Source organism: Sarcophilus harrisii, chromosome 1 (genome assembly GCF_902635505.1).
Source record: "Sarcophilus harrisii chromosome 1, mSarHar1.11, whole genome shotgun sequence".
NCBI classification, from domain to species: domain Eukaryota; kingdom Metazoa; phylum Chordata; class Mammalia; order Dasyuromorphia; family Dasyuridae; genus Sarcophilus; species Sarcophilus harrisii.
Genome location: NC_045426.1, coordinates 54092114 through 54114537, shown reverse-complemented (window position 1 = coordinate 54114537; position 22424 = coordinate 54092114). Strand labels below are relative to the sequence as shown.

At 38.7% G+C, this 22424-nt stretch overlaps 1 protein-coding gene across 3 annotated transcripts; it reads right to left on the bottom strand.

Moving 5' to 3' along the window:
• Window positions 1-1472: 1472 nt before the first annotated feature.
• Window positions 1473-21136, bottom strand: RBSN (rabenosyn, RAB effector). Of its 3 annotated transcripts, none has more exons than XM_031955659.1 (12): window positions 21048-21136; window positions 19647-19956; window positions 15783-15920; window positions 14429-14529; window positions 12880-12925; window positions 12620-12781; window positions 11228-11472; window positions 10111-10181; window positions 7500-7586; window positions 6669-6771; window positions 5776-5880; window positions 1473-5355 (listed from the first exon to the last, which is right to left on the bottom strand). In XM_031955659.1, the coding sequence occupies exons 2-12, from the start codon at window positions 19792-19794 to the stop codon at window positions 4225-4227; spliced, it is 2337 nt and encodes a 778-aa protein (XP_031811519.1). In that variant the 5' UTR covers window positions 19795-19956; window positions 21048-21136; the 3' UTR covers window positions 1473-4224. The 3 variants fall into 3 exon arrangements, with proteins under 3 accessions (XP_031811519.1, XP_031811530.1, XP_031811536.1); XM_031955670.1 differs by lacking the exon at window positions 21048-21136 and adding an exon at window positions 20985-21004; XM_031955676.1 differs by lacking the exon at window positions 21048-21136 and adding an exon at window positions 20623-20723.
• Between the last annotated feature and the right edge of the window lie 1288 nt (window positions 21137-22424).

Here is a 22424-nt window from a genome sequence, read left to right as displayed (position 1 = left end):
GTATGCATATAAGACCAATGGTCATTTCTCAGTAGATAAAAAGATCAGAGGATATGAACAAAAAGTCCTCAAAAGAAAATCTGCAAAAAGAAAAACTTTACAATTTGAAAGATTATTCACTTTGGGCAGCCAGGTGGTACAGTAGTCTGGAGTCAGTCAAATGGATTCATCTTTCTAAATTCAAATCTAGCTCTGGGACTTTGGGCAAGCCGCTTCACCCTTTGCTTCAGTTTCCTCATTTACAAAATGAGCTGGAGAAAATGGCAAGCCACTCCAGCATCTTTGCCAAGAAACCCCAAAGAGGGTCATGAAGAATTGGACACAACCACAAAACAACAGAACAAGAAGTCATCAATGATCAAAGGAATGCACTCAAAACAGATCTGAGCTTTCATTTCATACCCTGAAAACTGTCCAAATTGATAATTATGTTGGAGGGACTACCGAGAGGCCCATGCATGTTTTTGGTGGAGCTATGAATCAGTATGACCCATTTCGTCATCTTCCCAGAATCCTCTGAAAACTTTTTCATTACATAGCTAGCAGAATTTCCTTGGGTCTTTCACCTTTCCAACAAAGAGTAGTGATTGGAATAAGTACTATAGTGTGGAAAGCAATTTAGAGTTATGCAAAGAAAGTAAATACAATGTCCAAAAATCCACACTTTGGACCTAAAAACTATCATTGGGCTTCTACCTCAAGGAAATTACTGATGAGAAAATCTTCAAGTATGAGAAAATGGCATTTCTGACGACAATCAAGAAATAGAAATAAACTCCATGCCTAGCTACTGAGGAAGAGCCAAACAAATTCCATTAAATGAATGTAATGGAATATTCTTTGCTCTAAGGACAGATGTGAAGATAGAGAAACATGAAAATATCTACATGAATAAAGGCAGAGTTAAGCAGAGACAAGAAAATATAAACTATAACTACTAACAATGTAAATGAAAAGAATCACTGAAAAAAATCAAAAGTGAATGCTGCAAAAATTATAAAGCATTAATTTTAAGTTCAAAAATAGTGAAGAGCTGACACTCCCAATTCACCCTTTTCCAGAGGTGAGAGGAGAGATCCATAAGTGCTGAAAATATTGTGCACATTCTCAAAGGTTTTCAATGTATAGACCAGTTAGGCTTTTTCCCGTTTTAAAATAATATTGTATGTGATGACTGAAAGTGGGGTACTGCTGATAACAAGACGTTAATAACAATTTAAAATTTTTTCATTTCCGAGTTACATTGAGCATAGAATATCTTCTTAGTGTAGCAAAAACATCTTCCAGATAGCGCAAGACTTCTAAGATGTCCAAATAGAAAGGTACTCACCTAGTTACCCACTTCCACAGTGGGCAGGATTGGTGTCTACAGCTCCTGATTCCCAGCTCAGTTATTCACCTTGGTTCACGGTTATTTCTCCTGTTCATTCCTTAAGAGTTGGCTTAACTTTAACTTAAAGCACACAACCACAAAAATTTGTTACTTTATTTTTTTTACATTTCAGTACAAGGATGCGACAGTGCATGCAAACGTACAAACCAACGCTACATGATTCTGGGGACAGGTGGCTTTTTCAGCTATCAGTCTGTATCCCCGTACGGCCCAAGTACAAACAAGTAAGCTTCCAGCTTTTGGTCAGTTACCCGACTGCCTAGTCTACCACATTGACCACAACGACACGGAACTAAAAGGTACACTTCAGCGTCTTAGCAAAAATACACTGAGCTACATGTACAATAAGTATACTTGATTAGTGTATATTAAACAGGAAAAATAGAAAGCATAATGCAGAGAAACCCAATTTATCTGATGTATAAAACCCAAATGTGTCTTAACACATTCTCTACCTTTAAGAAGAGAAGCTAAAAACAGACCAACCCCTCTGGCTTCACCCAACTCAAATCTCTGGTTAGAGATGACACTGCCCCGGCTCAGATGGCTTACAAAGGGGTGGAACATCCACACAGAAGGCAAGGACTTAAAACTAGTTTCAAATCCACAACTCATCACCCGTCGACATTGTGCTGGCACAAGAAATGGATCAAGGGGCAGTAAGTGGTGGATAGTGAAGATCAGTCACAGAGAATTCTGATCCTCCAAATGCCCCTGTGTTCTTATTACATGAATATGGTTCCAGAAGAACTCAGCTTTGGAGTAATATTGTTCCTGTGAGGAAATGGATGTTTTATTTAGTACATTCAATAAACTCGTCTAAAACATACCCTATAAATATGTCTCTTAGTGTTCTTGAAGTTTAGGGACTACTGATTCAAGGGGTAAAACTAAAGCAGCCCTCTTTTAGGAAAAAAATACTATAATTATAACAGAAAAAGAGGGATTTAGTTCTTGAAGTTTCTATGAAGAATCCTGGCAATGCTGTCACCCTAAATGTATATAGTCAAAAACAATGGAAATCAGAAAGGTCCATTGAGAAGATTTACTGGACTTTGGCTCTGCCCACAATTAAAGTAATATACAATTGAAACTTGATTAACACAGTAGCAATTACACACGTCGTTGCTTTGTTCCCTAAAGCACTTAATTATATTTGTGTTGTTCATCCATCCCAAAAACTCCACCTACACACACATACATACACACACACACTCTACCTTTTCATTAATCAGAATCATAAGGCCAAAAGTGCCTTCTCCCAATTCTACCCCTTTTCACTGGCCAGTAGAAGCAGAATGTGCTGAACTTTACAGCAGTCTGAACAGTTTCAAGAGATTTTTTTTTAAGTTTCTACTAGAAATTCCATGATAGAAATAGTGATGAGCAACAATCATTCACTAATAAGAGAGAAATGATTTTTGTCATCTTTTGCAGAGAATCAAAAGAACAGAAATTGGTTCAGATCACATAAACGTAATGGGGTACATGATTTTTAGTCAGTAACACAAATTTTACTGCCAGAAGTCTACTTAAATATGAATGTGGCAATAGGTCCAGTTCTTCATAGGACTACACTAAATTTAACCCTTAAAGTTACTTAGGTTCTGTTCTTAAGAAGTGCAGTGACTACTAAGGGGTAAATTAAATATTCTACTTTTTAGCCTTGAAATTGTGACAATTCAAGTTATGCAGCTGTATTATAACAATCATATATTGTGCTTCAAAACATACAACTCTTGTAATACTAATAGCAGTGGTGAAAATGTCTCCTCTGACTCACTACCTTGAGGGAGGAATATATGGAACTGTCTCAATCTGTCCCAAAAGGTATCTGAATTTTTCCTCTGTTTTAAGAACATACTCCTTTTCCCATAAGTGCTAAAAGAGGCCTAAGTAATAAGGAGTGGCTTTTCCAAAGTTTCAAGGCAAGGAGTTCCAAAAATACATACATCATCATTTCATCTGTCCCTATATATAGTTTTGGGATTATGTTTTCCCCGAGATGGTGCTTGTGTACCAAACAGCAGCAGCCAACTGTTGGGTCTCAATTGACTTGCTGACAATGGGATGTGCAAGCCACTTTAGGTTCAGAAATAAGGAGAAGGGCTAAGGTCTAGAGAGGAATTTTAACATTCCATTGCTCAACCCCTCATTCCCATCTCCCGCCCAAAAATATTTCCACTCAATATTCTAAAAAGAAAATTGCTGAAAAGTCTAATGTCTGTTTCTAAATATCACGGTCCATGTTTCTATTAGAGTAAACAACTACAAAGTTGGGCACAAGCCACAGTGCAAGGGAATATTACCTGCTCTTAAATAGCTGGGAGTTTTTGGTAAGCTACATGATGGAGCTTTAATATGACGTTATTCCCTTTGAGATCACAGACCTCTGCCTCAGCACACCAAGTTTTACTCTTGGTTTGGTGGAAGGCCAGTTTTTAAGGCTGCCCCATAATACTGCATAATGATTAAAAGAGAAGTAATAAAACTGACCCATGTGACTTTAGCTAGTTTTACTCTGGCCCCCAGACCTGCATAGCATTTAGATAACAATTCTGGGGGGACTATTTTCAATCCCTTCTTAAGGGGGAAAAAAATAAGAACAGGAAAACAGCAATTGAATGCTTATTTACCTGTTCATGTACCCCTTTTTATTAAGTTAGTGGAAACACCTCAGTAAAAGTGCATAGCATAAACTGCAGATTCCCTTTCATAACTTTGTCCATCTTATTTTGTCCCCATTTGAAGCCTCCATCAGCCATTGCTCCCATTCTCAGACCACCTTGTGAGCGCCCCCGGCACAGGTAGTATTCCCATGCCTGCTCCCATCAGTTAGTTTTCTCCTTCTGCTTGACCAATGCGCGCTTCAGTTCTTTCAAGTTCTCCGTCAGCACTTCCACCTCATCTAAGCGGCCACATTGCTTAGCATCAAAAATATATGCTTTGATATTGTCAATCTGCTGGAGAAGCAGCTCTTCCTCTATGAGCTCTTCTCTCTCAGTCTCACTGTCATCTATGTCAAAGGGATTGGTGGAGACTGGCTCCTCAAATGGGTTGCCAGGATTGGGAGGGCTGGAATGCTTTTGATAAGGAAGATCATCCACTTCAAAGGGATTGAGAATGGGGCCATCTGCATCTCCAGGGGGTTCATCTTCCTCATCTTCAAAAGGATTATATTCTTTTTTAACACTGGGGACTGCTGAATGAGGTGAAGAACCTCCATGAGCAACATCTTCAGCAAATGGATTAGTGAAGTCTTCGTTTCCAGGACTAGAGATTTCTTCCTCTTCAAAGGGGTTCAAGGAAGCTACCTCATTTTGATGTACCCCAGTACTCTGCTTCACTATTTCTTGACCAAGCATAGGAAACATAGATTTCTCTTTATTTGGCTCCTGGACTGAGTTGGGAGAAGGGCTCTTAAAAGTCACATTATTTCGGACCAAAGAGGGACCCAGGTCCAAAACATGTGCTATCTGGTTCTGAGGTTCCATCCCAGGTTCCTGCTGAAAGAGCTTGTCTTTGAAGTCTAAAGAATGAGTCCGTGAGTGATGAGAGAGTACCTGGGACTGCTCCCTCTCCCATTCTTTTTCCCGAAGAACCTGCAGTTGCTCCCTTTGCAGATCTTCCTCTTCTGCCTGCTTTCGAGATAGTTCAATGGCTTTCTGTGTCTGCTGCTGGTCATACTCATCCTGGAGCTGCCGTAGGTTCTCCTGAAGCATGCGTACTTCATCAATCCGGTTAGCTGCCTTGGCCTGCTTAATGAAAGACGTGATGTTGTGGATCTGCTGCAGGAGGGGGTCTGACTCCTCATTGTGGTCTGGCCCACTGGACATAGGGAGCCAGCCCTCTGCTTTCCTCACAGCACCTTTATGGACAAAAGTCTCTTCTCCATTCACCGCACCTCGGGAACCCAATTCTTTCTGTCTCTCTTCCGATCTTCGCTGTAGTTCTAGAGCAGCCTAAAAAGTCCATGCAGGAAAGAAACAGTAAGATTATCACACGAGACTACATCTCTAAAGTTCCTGCCAGTTCCACAGTCTAAGACGTTTTATACAAGTGAATCCCAGTAATGTCTCTAAAAGAAGTTCAAAATTTGGGGGAGGACAATTACTACATTTATTCTTATGTATTTCTAGGGACTGGGAAGCAACGGTAGAAAACAGGAATAGGTAATGACACAAAAACAATCCACTAAGAGAACATGAAAACAAAGAGCAAGCTCATCTGTCTCCCCCCCCCCCCCCCCCCCCCCCCCCCCATCACCACCACCACCTCCTGTCCCCTGAATTTAAGAGCAGGAATACTAAACTGAGCACTACAACCAACCATTCCCAAAGAGTCGAGCACAAACCTGACTAAGCCCCAATAACTGGCTTCACCTGTCTTTCCATGATCAGTTTCCTTTCGATTTCCTGCTTCCTTTTCTTTTTCAGTTCTTCATACTGTTCTTTGGTTGGCAGTGACATCAAACCAAGTAACTTTTCCTGCAAAGAATCACAGATTCCTTTGAAATAAAATTATCTGGCTGAACATACTTAATTGTAAAGGACCTTAGATTCTGAACATAAGGTGTAGCCTCCCTTAGACCATACAGGGAATTCAAAGACATTAATGATATCAATAGTTGGAAAAAAAACAACACTTAACTTCAAATCTTCACTTCCAAATAAGGGAATCTTTTCTTTGAAAAAACCATACAAACCATGCATGTTACTTCTCTTTCAAAAAGGTTTTTGAAATAAATTATGACAGATTGAGCTCTTTTCAATAATGCAATGATCCAAGACAATTCAGAAAGATTCATGATTGAAAATATTATCCATATCCAGATAAAAAACTATGGAATCTGGATGCAGATCTGAGCATTCTATTTTCTTTTTTTGTTGTTGTTGTTATTTTTTTCTTTCCTCTGGTTCCCTTTGGTTCTGATTCTTCTTTTACAACATGACTAATGTGGATTTATATTTGATATGATTGTACATGTATAACCTTCATCAGAATGCTTGCCATCTTGGAGAGACAAGAAGAGAGTGAGGGAGGGAGAAAAAATTTGGAACTCAAAATCTTATAAAAGTGAAAACCATCTTTACATGTAATTGAAAAAATTAAATACTATTAGGCGGGGGTGGGGAGTATTTTTTTTTTTTTTTGGTCAGTGAACTTCCCAGAAAATGGTTAAAGTATTTCTGTCTTAGAAGGAGCAGTCACAGTGATGAAGAAACATTTAGGAATAAAATGCCTAAACAGAACTTTGCTAAGAGTAGGGCTTTACCTGTACAAAAAGCGTAGCTGAATATCTTATCATTCTCTGGAGCTGCAAAGCTCTGGGATGTGGCTGAGGCTCCTGGTTCAAGCCTAGTGTTAAAATCTTCTTACTGAATTAAAATAAACACATCAATGTAATGTCCTTCATCATCAATGAAAACACAATGGCAGAGTTTATTTTGCAAAGAGTGACTGAGGATGTGAAGGAAAAAACCCATAATGATATCAAACATTCCACATTTGGAAAACACTGGCAGACATACAGCCACTCAACACACACACACACACACACACACACACACACACACGGAGTTGTTACAGTCCCAGTTATCCTAAAGGACAGTTATATCCCTCCACACCACACCTGCTCTTTGCTTCTTGACAGCAAAACCCCAAAATGTGTAAGGGACTCATCCATAAGCCAAAAACTACTCTTAAAAAAGCATCTAGCTGGGGGAAGTTAGAGGGTAGAGTGGACAGAGCACTGGCCTTGGAGTTAGAAGGTCCTGAATTCAAATCTGGCCTTGACATTTGACAGTTACTAGCTGTGTAATCCTAGGCAAGTCATTTAACCCCAATTGCCTCACCCCAAAAAAAAAAAAAAACAAACAACCAAACAACAAAAAACATCTAATTGGAAGCTTCCAGGATATAAAAGCATAAAAGTTATTATCTTTACTTTTAACTATGCATATTTCCATCACAAACACCAGAAAAATATTTCCTTTCAATGGCTTCATAACATTTAAATAAATGCAGGACACTATCCAAGCAAACCAGCTACTAAATCATGACCCAAGTGCCTCATTTTCAACACTTCTCTCCAAATGTACCTTACCTTAAAGCATCTATTAATTCATACACTTTCTGCACTTCTACTCGGAGGTCATTAGCATGTTCCAAACTGTAGGTTGTTTCCCCAGCACTGAGAAGAAAGCATACATTCATCTGTATTAGATCACATTTTGTCAAAAAAAAAAAAAAAAAAAAAACCCACTTAAAAAAATCAAAAGTTACATCACAAAATGAATGACAGCAAAGATATTATCCAGGTAAAAGTGGCATTTCAAGACTTTCTATATAAGATAGCATTTCTTTGCTGAAAAGAAGATAATGACTATTGAGAAGATGATGACTCTTTTAGAAGTGAGCTTTCAGTTTACAGCCCTACTACAATATATTTAAAAGAATATTCATCAAAACTTAATTCAAATGATCTGGTTTGAACTCAAAGGATCTCATCTAAACCTCCATTTTACAAATGAAAAAATGGAGTCCCAGAGAAATTAAATAAGTTTTCAGAGGGTTTATTCAGTTACATAAGGGAATGCTAAAGAGAGATCTCAGGTCTCCCAAATGCCTCATAATCTAGTGCTCTTCTCAATACATAATGCCTCTCTTAGTTGGGTTAAAACTAGCAAATTATACCATGTCCTATAAGATGCATGGGGAGATGCTCTAAACATGTTAGCTTAAACAAATAAAATGTGAAAGGAATCGGAATTTCCCCTCTTAGAGACCACAGCAGGGCAGTGCAAATTCTCTTATGTAGTCACAAAGAGTTGGACATGAAACAACTGGCCAACAACAAAATACTTCAGAGTTGTTGTGAAAATAGTACTTTTTAAGACTTAAAAGGTTACAAAAATGTCAATTATCACAGATAGAAAGGTTGTAGAAGCTGACTTGATCTAACCTCTTGTCCAATTAAAAAGTAACTCCTCTGCAACCTCCTTAGAGGGTAGTTATTCAACCTTGCTTGGATATTTCTAGTGGGGGAAGCCTACTACATATAAAAGTAACTCATTCTGAAGCTAATCAGCTCTCATTTTTAAGGTGGAAGATCTATCTTCTTTTAATTTTTACTACTAATTCTAGTTCTCAAAAAACAAATCAACTTTTTTCCACATGACAGCCTTTCAGACAACTAAAGAGAATGATCCTGTCTCCCTAAGTCTGTTTTTTTCTAGGTTAAACCTACCCAGTTGTTCCTCATTTGATAAGCTGCCTCCTCTAAACAAAATCAGTTTGCTAATACCCAGTTGCAGAAAAAGAAATACATTTCAAAGATCTCTCAGCTGATACAATCTTGAAAATGGCTACTCAGCCACAGCTGAGTTATGCTGAGCAAACTGAAAAGGGCTTTGGCTTTCTTTCATTTTATTGCCTACAAGGCAAAGCTTACTTTTTTTTTTAAGCTGTGAGTTTTAGACCTAAAAATAATTCTTTTCAATGACCAATAACCTTATGATGTGATAGAAAAGAATAAACTGGGAGTGAGGAGAGCTGCTCAGCCATGTCTGAGCTTCAGCTTCTTCCTCCAAAAGAGGGCTCAGAATAGACATCCTTTGACATTCTCTGAGTTTTTTATACTTGCAAAATGGTCTCTGATAATTTGTGACCAATGAACTGAAAGTCTTTTTTCAGTTCTCCAAAGATATTTGTCCCTTGAAAGTCAATCTAAAAAGATCATAAAATCTCATTCACCTCTATTATGCATTTTCAGAACAAGTGTCAAGGGACCTGTATGAGGAAGAATGAAGAACGGTGACAAGAAAGAAGCAAAATTAGGATGGAACAAGAGAAAACTGGAGCCAGATGTGAAAAGCCTCAGGGTTTAAGATGCTTCACAGGATGAAGAGAAAGGGGGTGGAGGAGGTGGTGCAGAACAAAGGCAGAAGAGTATTTCCAACTTCCCACTTCCTATTTCTTCTCTCTCTGTCCCCTTTCCTTTCCTTCTTTTACCAATCACACCAACAAAAGCAAGAGGAAAAGGAAAGACATGTGGATAACAAGGAGTAAAAAGGGTGTGTCAGGATGTGCCTCCTCTCCCATCAGTCCAGACCACCAAGGACCCTACTCCTCAATACTCAAAGACACTTTGGTGAGATAAAAACTAGGGAACAAAGATGGGATGAGGCAGGGATGGGAGTCTCCAGGCCATAAAGCCTACAGCAGCAGAGGAAGAAAAAGGGAGAGTTCCTACAGTGGTTTAATCTGCAAAACTGGGCCCAAATGACTGACTATACTTAACCTACCTGATTTTCTTCACATGAGACATGACATGTATTTGTTTACATGGCTATAGAAGGCCATGAAAGAAAAGTCAGGTGTACACTTCAAGTCAAAGTTAAATTTAAGTAAACACAAGCTCTTGATCTGTTTCATATTTGTGGGCAAATCACTTTTAAAGACCTCAATCTTTCCATTTCCACAATAAGGTAATGTGGAGTACATGATCTTTAAGCCTCTCATAGCTTTAACATTCATAAGCCTTTCTATGATACTCCCCCTCACACACACATTAATTGTACTTAAGATTTTTATTATTATTCTTATTAGCTGATCTTTAAAAGTTTTTATTTTTCAGGTACAAAACGTTATCTAGTAGAGAAAACCCAAAATGCATCACCTTACCAACATGGAAAATAGAGAGCAAGGTGGCTTACTTCAGTGATGCTGCCATTTTAATATACTCGGGAGCTTTCTGGTCAACTTTCTCCATACAAATTCGTAGTTTCTGAAAGAGGAAAAATGATGGGGAAATGGGATTTTTCCATTCCAAGAAAGATTTACTTACAGATCTAGATCAAGAGGCTAAGACATGTCAATTTACCATTTCTTTATCAAATGATTCAACAAGGGAAGAAAAAATAAGGGAAGAGAATTTCTGTCCCTGAGTAAAGCAGAGATGAGTCAAGTGATAAATCAGTTTGTTCAGCATCATGAAAAAGCTGATCCCTTCACTTTTCCTTGACAATAACTGTTCCCAATGCTCTTGTCCATTCTGAAGCAAGAAGATTCCAGAAAACATTTTATGGAATCCCTGCATACCCCTTCTCTCCCACGCCCCACGGAAATAAAGATCTGAGTAGTTATGTACAAAAAGAGAGAGAGAGAGAGAGAGAGAGAGAGAGGTTAAAAAGTAACAAAAGTAATGAAGTCCTTGACCAGAGGCAGCAACTGCCAATTTTCCTTCTCTACCAAAAAAAAAAACAAAAGGAAATCACAGCATTTTTTACCCACAAGGATTAAAAAATCAGCAAAAACACAAATCCCAGATTGGCAGATGGGCTTCAGCTCTCCCTGCACAAAAGGGGAAGATAAAACCACATGCTTCTCTGCTACTGGAATCATTAATAACGTCAGGAAATGAGGTATGTGAGCAGTCTTAAACATGGCAATGGCAACATCTCAATGAATCCTCCATTACCAGGGACAATTCACCAGGGCCAAGGGTCCATCCAGTCCTGCCTCTGGCCTTCACCCATCTTATTCCATGCATTTCAGCCATCCTGCCACCATTTCTCATTGTCACCAAGACATTCACTTTCCTAGTCACAAGTTGGCAATAGTGAGTGAGGAAACCCAGGATGTTGCCACATACCCCAACGCCTAGCTAGAAATAGGACCCCAATCCTGTACAGGAGATCTGGAATAACTTGAGGAAAGGAACCTGCTGCTTAAAGAAGTTAAATTTAAGTAAACATTGTGCTTTAGGTATACTTTTTGCATACACCAATATCCACTTGGTACACAGCCCCAAGAAAGTGAACAATGTTCTACCTCATAGAGTTTTACAATGTCAGGAGTATGTTCCTTCTCATCAATCTGCTGCTCTCTCTTAAGCAAGGCCTCTTTACAATGTCCACAGCAGCGGATACGCTCATCGTCTTTCTCATCCAATACAGAGCTAACACTGCTCACGCTACTGATGCTGCCCCTTCGCGAACCATGGATGCTATTAGGTGACTGGTTGGGACTGCTGTGGGAAGTCAAGGAGGCCTCTTTGCTGGCACTGGTGAGTTTGCCTAGAAACACACAAATCACAAGTGATTCAGTAATGACCCTAAATCAAATTTCCCTTCTCCCATCTCATTAAGGTTCAGACTTGTATCTTCAGATTTGGGAACTGAAATTTTTCCAAGTAGTTCAATTATAATACAGCAAATAGACTATTCAAATGCAGCCTCCCCGGTTCAGCTTTTGTGAGAAACTTCAGGGGGTTACAGGCTAGAACTGGGCGTGGTTCCCTCCTGCCTACTAAACCACCTCACCTTTGCATTCCAGATCCTCTCTAATCCTGTTTCAATCCACTTTTCAGCTTTCTCTTCTATTCTATACACCAATCAAAATGAACTTTTCAGGACACACTGAACATTCCTTACACTTTCCCACCTCCTCGTCTTTGCTCATCCTGTTTTTTCTCTCATGGAATCCCTTCTCATCTCAGGAACTGTCTCAAATACCAACTTCCTCAAGGTTTCCTTAGTCACCAGCCTCCTGCTACTTAGTTTAAAATAAACTGAACTCAACTGAACCTCAAGAGTACTTCATCCCCCTAGTACAGTCATTTCTGTCTTCTCTACCCTAATTTCCTAGGGAGCAGGAAGCATTCCTCGTTCATTTTTCCTAAGCACAGTGACTTGCAGCATGACTACAGCAAGTCCTCAATCAATATACTCGCTGAACAAATAAATGGGAAGCAGTTTTCCTCTACAGTCAGGAAAGTCCAACAAGCATTTTGTCTCAGAGAGAAGAGTTTAAGTTGATGGTAGAACACCGGTGGGATAAAATCAAAATGGCTTATCCTCTCATGCTATTCTCAAGGGCTCTCTCTGACTGTTAACAAAGGGCCAGGTACACTCTTGCCAATTATACACAAAGGAAAGGTCAGCAGTGTCTGATCAAATAGTGTGACATTATGCCCTAATTCTTAAGAAAACTGTTCTATTTTTGTTTGGTTAGTATATATTTCTGATGCTAATGGCAATAACTAGTCTCAAAATATAAAATCAAGTTCTTAAATCTCTTCCACTAATATCAAGGCTCTAAACATGAGGTGTTCTCAGTAAGGTAGAGCCAGGAAGCTTAGTCCTTCACTCTCTTTACCAACATCTTAGTTGCAACACAGCAAAACAAAAAAAAAAAAAACTTCATTCACCCCATGTTACATACTTGCCAAGGGAAGGCTGATCAGTTCCATACACTTCTTGCACATAATTGATCCACAAAGGCGGCAATGGTGACGGCGGTTACGAATGCTGAACTTATTTCCACAGTCAGGGCAGAAAGGAACATCCTGATCGTTGACCCATGGTACAACTGACTTTTCTATTGCTTTTATGAAAAACCAAAAACACAGATGACATCCTTGAAACTGATTTGGTCAGTCAAATACACATGATAAATGACTTGGGAAAACATTCTGAACCCACCTCTTACTTTAGCTGACTCAGTATTTGTTCTGTCAAAGGCTGTAAGCTATCAGAGAAAATGATTCCAAATAAAAGAAGTCAGGTAATGAGCATATTTTTGTAATTATGATTATAATTAAGACAATTATTACATAAAAGTTGAATAATTCAACTGTCTTAAGAACTCTAGCTGTAATCCAAAACCAACTAATCAAAAATTTATTCTCCATTTAACAGATTCACATGAGCTCTGGAGTCAATTCTAAGTCATCTGCAGACAAAGGGTAATAATTCATTCCCCATAACACTTCCCACTATATCCATACTCCTATATCTCAGCTGGAAAATTGAGAGTGTCTTCCCTTCATTCCCCATCCCCCCAAAAATACACAACGATTTCTGCACAGAGGTTGCAAAAATGCCCAACAATACCCTCAGGATAATAGTGCATATGGTAGAAAATAAATTATTTTTAGGAAACAAAGTAAAATGAGTGCAACAATAGAGAGTATATCTATTATTCAAGGATCAGACTAAATACAGGGGAAGTCATAACCAAGCTAACTACAGGTGATTTTTTTTTAAGTGACAGCAACATCTATAATCCTTTCTATTAAATTGTAGAAAAGTTGGCATTTGTCCAGGTGAAGAGAGCATTCACATAAATAAGATAAGATCACTGGAGCAGTAAAGTAAGGCCAAATGATGCCAGAGGAAGTTTACATTAAACAATAGAAAGGCCTATGTATAAATGTGTTACTACATGACGTACATATCCCAATCTAAACAGTCTTCACAATAAAAGGTTTGTTTTTATTTTTTTTTTTTTGGGGGGGGGGGGGTTCTTTGGGGATGGGGGAAGGGAGGAACACTTCCTTCAGATGAAACAACACAATATACCCAATTACAGAATTATCAATAAAGGAAAAGCAGCAACAGGGAGAACTAAAAGGCTTGTTAATCAAGTGTGTCTTTAGTGATGGTTCTAGACACAAATCAGAAAAAAAAAAGCCAAGTCTGTCCAATCTTTCTACATAGAAGGGATTCAAGAGTATATAGTCTTATTCCTTTATTCTCTGTAGATGGAGCAACTAAATCATTTAAATGGTCATTTAAATTGTTTCAGATCTGTCCCAAGTCCATGTCCCCTTGTTTCCAGATCAGTACTTCTAGCATTCTTTCAACCAGACCATGAAAATATTGCTGCACGCATCAAATCCTTAGCAAAATCAGCCTATTCTGTACCATGTGACCCTAGGCAAATCATTTTACCTCTATCTCTTGGCCTCAGTTTCCTCATCTGCAAAATGGGTAGAATAGTACCTATTTTCACAGAATTATTGTGAGGCTCCAATGAGATAATTATATATAAAACTTTTTAAAACATTGAAGCACTATACTAATGTTAGCTATTATTACTAAACTCCAGGGTTTATTAAAATCTTCTTGAATTTGAAATGAAATATTTAGTCACAAAAATTATATATTTGCATATATTATTCATTTTTCCATGGCTTTAATTACCAAATCTACATATATACTTGCCCAAAAATTCAGAGGAAAAATATACCTTTTCCAACCTGATTATTAATTTGTTGACTTCAACAACATAGTGGTCAATTCTGGCAGCTCGATGTTTTTTGAAATCAGAAAGATGACTCCTCACAGCACCTAAGAGATGAAAGGGAAACGAAATAAGATGTAATTCTTCTCATTAATCTGCAGAGCTCTGTATCAATTGTGTAAAAGAAACTACTTATTTATTTACACTGTATTTATTCCCTATCTCAATTCCAAAGAAATTTCAAAAATGGATGAAAAACTTAAATTTTTAGACATATTTAAATTGGAAACAGAACATCCACTCTGAACTGACTAGCTCCAGTAACACATGTTAATCTTATATCCAAAAAAGGTCTCTCAATAGTTCTAGCCCTCACCACCTATCCAACGTCACCTATTATTCTATTCCTAACACCAACTCTGCTACCAAATCACTCCTAATTCTGAATTCTTGTTCATGTTCTTCCCCCAGACTAAAATTCCTCAATGATTACTTGAAACATATTTCCATGATGTTTTCCCTGACTAAGTTATATGGAAAACTCTTTTCCAAGAGTTCTTCCTCCTTCCTGGCACCATTTAGCCCTTTATCATGTGCTGAATTGGATGATTAGTGATTAAATGCCTAAATCTGTAAGCAGTAGCATACAAAGTGTGCTACACTTAGAATCCAGAAGTCTTGGGTTCAAATTCCACATATTTGAAAGTTACTAGCTGTGTGACCACAAGCGTCTTTGAGCTGCCAAAGTTTCTTTATCTGTGACATGGAGACATCTCATAGAGTTGTTATAAGTCAAATGAGAATTATGCAAAAGACCTTAAAAACCTTGAAGTTATAAAAATGCCAGCATTATTATCTTCACTCTTCCAACTATACCATAAGTTCATTTAGGTTAGAGCCCAAAACATGCCTGATTTTCCACAATTGTTTATTAACAATCATGAGCCATGGCACCAAATATCTAGTAAAATTTCATATGACTACGACTGGCATTTGGGTTTCTAGTGTACTGTTTTAGGTTTTCAAAAATGACTTATCTCAGGATAGATTTTGGCAGGCTCTCTATCTTCCCATTCCCTCCCCCTTACCTTGGGTAAAATTTCTATGCTCGTTTGCATCCAAATCTACAATTTTACAATTCAGAATAATACCTCCCATGGTAGATTGTATAATGTAAGTAGAAAACATATCAATAATAACCAACATTAATTATTATAGGCTATATCATACTGTGGCTACTTAAGTTCCATGAAGTGTAATTCATTTCAAAAGGAATCAGTAGCTATACTATAATTAAGCACCTCAATAAAAGTCAACACAGGTTGCTACTTCAGTTTACTGGAACAGAACCTTTTCTTACCAAGTTCCTGTGGTTCCCACATGTATGGATCTACCCCTCCATAGCTAAAAGATTCATATCCTTGTGTCCCAGACTCTGACCGATCATCTTCTCTTTTCAACAACTTATTTTTTGCTTTCTTAGCCTTCTGGACCAAACCTTGGGGAAAAAAATGAACCAAACAATACAAATGAATTGCTAAAGCTCTCGTAATGAGACTCAATCATTTGGATGACAACCTCTGAAAAAAGACTTTTTTTTTTTTCTGCTGAGGCAATTGGGATTAAAAGTGACTTGCCCAGAGTCACACAGCTAGGAAGTGTTAAGTGTCTGAGACCAGGTTTGAACTCAGCTTCTCCTGACTTCAGGGCTGGTGCACTATCCTCTGCGCCAACTAACTGCCCCAAAAAGACATTTTAAAATCATTATGCCTGATGAAAAATCATTAAATATTCCAAAAGGATCAGAAAAGAGACAGACAGAACAAATAGCAAATTATTACATAAAGATAAGTGATGTGCCTGCATTTCCTCTAAAGCAAAATATTTAATAAAAAAAAACATATTTGGAAATTTTAAAAAATTAAACCTTGCTTAACTACATTAAGAATTTTTCTGGCCAAAATTCAATTCTAAAATATAGTAATAAATATAATAACTGAGTACTAAATAAACTGAGCACTTGAAAAATATCAAAAATAGTTGATTTCTGGTGCTAAGAGGTGAAATTTTTACTAATGTAGTAAAGTACTTTGTACCTTTAGAGTTCTTGCTTTGATCTATTTCAAAAATACAAAGCCTTTCTATACATACTAAACATAAGGACAAACACGTGCCTTCAAAAACTTTGCATTTTATTAATCTTGAGTATGTTTTTTCTAAGATTTTTTTTCTCCATATAAGGAAATAGATGTAACCTAGAACTTTGAATGAGATAGAAAAATAAAATTGTTTATTATTTCCTCCATGAATCCTCCTCCCCTGATCTTCCCAGAAGTAATCTGTCCCTTCTCTGGAGAATAGAAATTTTGATATCCCAATTTCATAATCTATATTGTATTTTGTTTACATACATATCTTATCTGTTCAACATGACTGTAAGCTTCTTGAAGGCAGATACCAGTTTCATTCAACTTTATATTCTCCATAATACCCAACTAGCACAATATTCTATACATAATAATCTATAAATCTGTATTTACATGTATATATACATATTTATCTTGTGAACAATCAACATGCCAACACCATTTTAGTTGAAATATTGTTCAAAAGCTCAAATAAAAAATTCTACTTCCATTACTTTGTTTAAAAACAACTTCTTGTTGATTATAATTGATATCTATTTCAATGTTAATTTTAAAATAAAGTGATAGGATTAATATAGTCATCCTACTAATACAAAAAATGTTTTAGGAGTTATTAATAGCAACATATCAAGCAATCATACTAATTATCAGTGACTCTAGAGAATTTTTTCAAAGGCCTACTGAAAACTAAATAAAGCTGTTTTTAAAGTATTATGGCCATGAGCCCTGTTTGTAGTGGCTAGAAACTGGAAAATGAATGGATGCCCATCAATTGGAGAATAGTTGGGTAAACTGTGGTATATGAATGTTATGGAATATTATTGTTCAGTAAGAAATGACGAACAGGATGAATATAGAGAGGCCTGGAGAGACTTTGATGCTAAGTGAAATGAGCAGAACCAGGAGATCATTATATACTTCAATAACAATGCTGTATGAGGCTGTATTCTGATGGAAGTGGATTTCTTTGACAAAGAGACCTAACTCAGTTCCAATTGATCAATGATGGATAGAAGCAGCTACACCCAAAGAAAGAACACTAGGAAATGAATGTAAACTGTGTGCATTTTTGTTTTTCTTCCCGGGTTATTTTTTACCTTCTGAATCCAATTCTCCCTGTGCAACAAGAAAACTGTTTGGATCTGTACACATATATTGTATCTAGGATATACTACGACATATTCAACATATATAGGACTGCTTGCCATCTGGGGAAGGGGTGGAGGGAGAGAGGGGAAAAATCGTAACAGAAGTGAGTGCAAGGGATAATGTTGTAAAAAAATTACCCTGGCATGGGTTCTGTCAATAAAAAGTTATAATAATAATAATAATAATAATAATAATAATAAAAGTATTATGGCCATGCTTATTAATAAGGGGGAAAGCATATAGCTTGAAAAGAACAAAAAGGTGCAAGGCAGACAACTGGAAATATTAATGCACTTTACAAATGAGGTTAGATAGCACTATATTAGAGATGTTATACCCTTTATCTTCTATTGAGTGTCATTGATGTAATTCCTGGCAAACTTCACAAAACAGGTGTGGCCCTTCATCAGGAAGCTAATTAGAAATGATTCTACCATCCTTATTTTTAAATAATCTTTTCTGAAATAACTGAGAGGTCAATTTCAACTCTCAACAACACCTTCCCCTATTTAAGCAAAATTATCACTCTAATAATAACTAGGTCCAAAATAAATCAAGATCCAAAGACCCATACAAAGGAGTTTTCTTAATTAATAATTGACATTAATTAGCCATACAATTTTTCCATGAACTCCAGGTGTACCAGATTCAAAATTAGCTCTTTTCAGTTCAATACCTGTGATGCTTCCACCTCCTTAAGCTAGCACTGTGAAGTCTGATTTTACACACGACTTCCTGGGACCTTTAAGTAACTTTATAAATAAACCTTTTAACTACATAAAAATTAAAATCCCCAAATGGGAAAATAGAGGTACTTTTAAGGATTTTCAGGGTTTCTTTAAAAGGAACAATGTCTAATTTCATCTATTTTAAATGACTCTCCTAAACATTATTGTAGATGTAAACATATTTTATGAAACCATCCAAGAATTTTTTTTGTCTGCCCATCTTCTTTCCCCCCACCCACAAAAAAATTGGGGGGAACTTCTGAGTAAATTTAATTTTAAAAAAGGCATAGGAGATAGGTGATATTAGAGGATAAATCTTACTGATAGTCTAATATATAACCCTAAATCTACTTCATACCATTACTGACTGGTGAATTAATATTATAGAATTACCTGTTATATCAAGTATAAAAAACTAGTAATAAACATACATCACTATATACTAATTCTTTGTAGAGGATAGAGGTGCATATTAGCACTGAGGACCCTAAATCAAAATTGCCACATTAAAGATGCTATTAATCACATATTCTCAAAGCTTTTGGACATTTTGACAGCTTAATGAGAGTTGTCTTGGGGGGGATATATTTAGGGGATTTGGAAGAGATCAGTGAATTCATTGGTATAGGGAGCTCCTAGTCAGAAACCTCTTCCAATGCAGCTTGGCATCTTCTCTGCCAACTTACAGACTTAAGAGTAACCTAGAACACTGAGAAATTAACTGACTTGCTCTCCCACTTCCCCCAACCAGAGATGAAACTTCAACCCAGATCTCCTGATTTCAAGAATTTTCTATCCCCTATGCCATTCTACTTCTCCAATACTCCTCTATATAAGGAATATAGTTGCTTTTTCTCCATTGCCATCACCACTTTATCTTCCGTCCCCTCACCTACCATCATTCTAGGCATATCTTGTAAAAATAACATTTAAAATCATCATCTCATTTCCTCCTGTGTGCAAAATGCCAGTGACGAGAATAGGTTTGCTGGCTCATTAGCAAAGTGGAAAAATGTTAAATGGAAAAGGAATTCAAGTTTCTTAGTAATTCTTACAGGCTCACTATAAAACTAAAATGGTAATGACAGCTGATGACTATTAAACTACTCTGAGGAAAACAAAGTCTGTGACCTGAAAAAGCAAAGCATTATGCCTCTTGCTGCCCAAGAGTCCAATGACAACAATGTTTACACTTCTTACTTTTTATCTGTCCTTTGACATCTCTGTCCTCGCTGGAGTGTTCTTCTTCATAATGTGACTGAAGCTGATAAAAAGACTGTAGATCCTTTAAGCACAGAGGGCAAAGAAAGCCCTCCCTCACTTCCCCAGGATCATCAAGAGATGCCATGACGGTTGTATCAATTCAAGATACCAATCAGCTGCATGACAAGAAGCAAGCACAGAATCTTAGCAGTCCAAGTTGTCTGGTGACATCAGCTTAAAAAAGCAGATGGCGGGGAAGAGCATTATTCCCTAGATGGGCAGTTCCTTGTCTGCACTAAAAAGAATCCTGGAAAATAAATGGGAAAGAAGCTAGATCAGGTAGGTTCACTTAACTCCAGCATTTTCTTTGTACCTCTTTAATAATTTAGCAAGAGCATTTGATATTTGCTGAATTAGAATTTAGAACAAAAGTAACTTCTGAAAGTTCTACAAAGACAGATTCTCTACAGAGCCAAAAGACCCCAATAAAACACATGGCCCATGAGTCTAAAACCCTTTGGCCTTTTTGTAACTTTAAAAACTGAGGGAGGGGGTTTTGTTTTTGTGGGTCATACATATTGATATTTGCTGTGTTTAGAAATTCAAAAGTCTAAGTACTATTATGAAAGTAGTTTTGACCTCAAATCCCCCCCCACAACAAGCTCCTGGAACCCCAGAACCTCAGAACACAGTGGACTACATCCACTCAAGAAGCTAAAGAAATGGAAACTTCAAAAAAAAGAGATAAATGCAAGATTAAATCTGCATCGCTCAGTCCAACGGCCCAGCGCAGCCTTCCTGATCATCTGCATGCTCCGTATTAAATGCTGCAGTTTCAGACCCCGAAGGCCCCGGCCATCCTCCGGCCATTTCCGCTACAGCTTCCTAGGAAGAGGCCAGTGCAGGGAGGCCGCCCGCCCCCCTGGGAACCGGGCAGCTGGGAGCTAATTCCCCTGTACTGGGCTCGATCTACCTCTGGCGGACGGAAGAACGCTAAGGGACCCGCGGCGAGCTTAACATAAATAAAGCCTGGACGCTGCTCTGCGGGCCTGACGGCGCACGTCCTGAGCTGACCGGGAAGGAAGCGCGCAGGAAGGGCCCGGCCCACGCCACATCCCGGCCCCTCTCCCCTTTCCTCCCCGCCAAGGGGCGCGCGCCGGGGCCGGACCGGCCTCCCCGCTCCCGGGGCACAGGCTACGCACGGCGCTCCATCGGGGGGGGCGGGGGGGGAAGGGGAGGCCGCCCCTTCCCCCTCTCCCTCCCACTCCCCCTCCCCCACACCCACAGACACGGCCCACTCGCCCGCAGCCCCGGGCTCTCCCCGGCCCCGCACACCTGCCTCCAAGCGCCCCGCTCGCCACGCCCCCTCCCCCTTCCGCAGTCTCACTGCTGGCTCACCCGGGGGGCCCACGGAGCGGGGGCGCGAGAAAGGGGCGCCCTCCGCTGCGGGCGGCGGGTCCCCGGCTGGGGCCGGTGCCGCCGACGCGGCCGGGCGGCTGCCCCTCCTCCGCCTCTCTCCCTGTCACCGGGCCCCGGCGGCCATCACGCATCCGCTCCCTCGGCCCTCGGCAAGAGAGCCTGCGCCGCAAGCAGGACAGCCACGCACGCAGAGATCGAGCACCGAGTCATCGAGCCACCGGAGGCGGGGAGAGACCAGAGCTGGTGGGAGGGAGCGGAGCCAGGCCGCGCGAGGTGCGCGTCTGCGCAGGCGCCACGTGAGAAAGCAGGAGGGAGGGCAAGAAGGAAAACCGAGTTCTGGGATAAAACGAAGCTTCCGAGCTCGGCCCTGGGCTGACGGTCGCAGCTCCCGAGCTAAAGGGAGCTGCAAAGCCAGCCCGTCCGACCCCCTTGTACTGATGGGGAAACTCTCCACATACTCGTACAAAAACCGCAGAATCCCGTGGTTGTGGGGTCCTGAGCTTGCATACAGGCGTGGGGCCTTATGGGTGCTGCATCCAGTGACGCTGTCGCGCGGCCTGTGTGGTCCTGGAAGTGTGTGTAGGTGTGTGGTTGTGGATGTAATTACAGGCGGTGAAAGCGTCGTGGTTAACCGCGGTGCTGTGGTTTTCTATGCGTGACTGCGGTTAGATGTCGTTCTATATGGCTGTGCACAGTTTTGTAGTTTGCACTAGTTCTGTAGTTTTTGTGTGGGTACATAGTTATAATTCTATATAGTCTCACACACTTATACATTATATACAGTTACATAGTTATAGGTATGTAATTATAGTTACATAATCACAGTTTTATATGGTTACACAGTTATAATTCTATATAGTCTCACATAGTTATACATTATATACAGTTACATAGTTATAGGTATGTAATTATAGTTCTATCATCACAGTTTTATATGGTTACACAGTTATAATTCTATATAGTCTCACATAGTTATACATTATATACAGTTACATAGTTATAGGTATGTAATTATAGTTCTATCATCACAGTTTTATATGGTTACACAGTTATAATTCTATATAGTCTCACATAGTTATACATTATATACAGTTACATAGTTATAGGTATGTAATTATAGTTATATAATCACAGTTTTATATGGTTACACAGTTATAATTCTATATAGTCTCACATAGTTATACATTATATACAGTTACATAGTTATAGGTATGTAATTATAGTTATATAATCACAGTTTTATATGGTTACACAGTTATAATTCTATATAGTCTCACATAGTTATACATTATATACAGTTACATAGTTATAGGTATGTAATTATAGTTATATAATCACAGTTTTATATGGTTACAC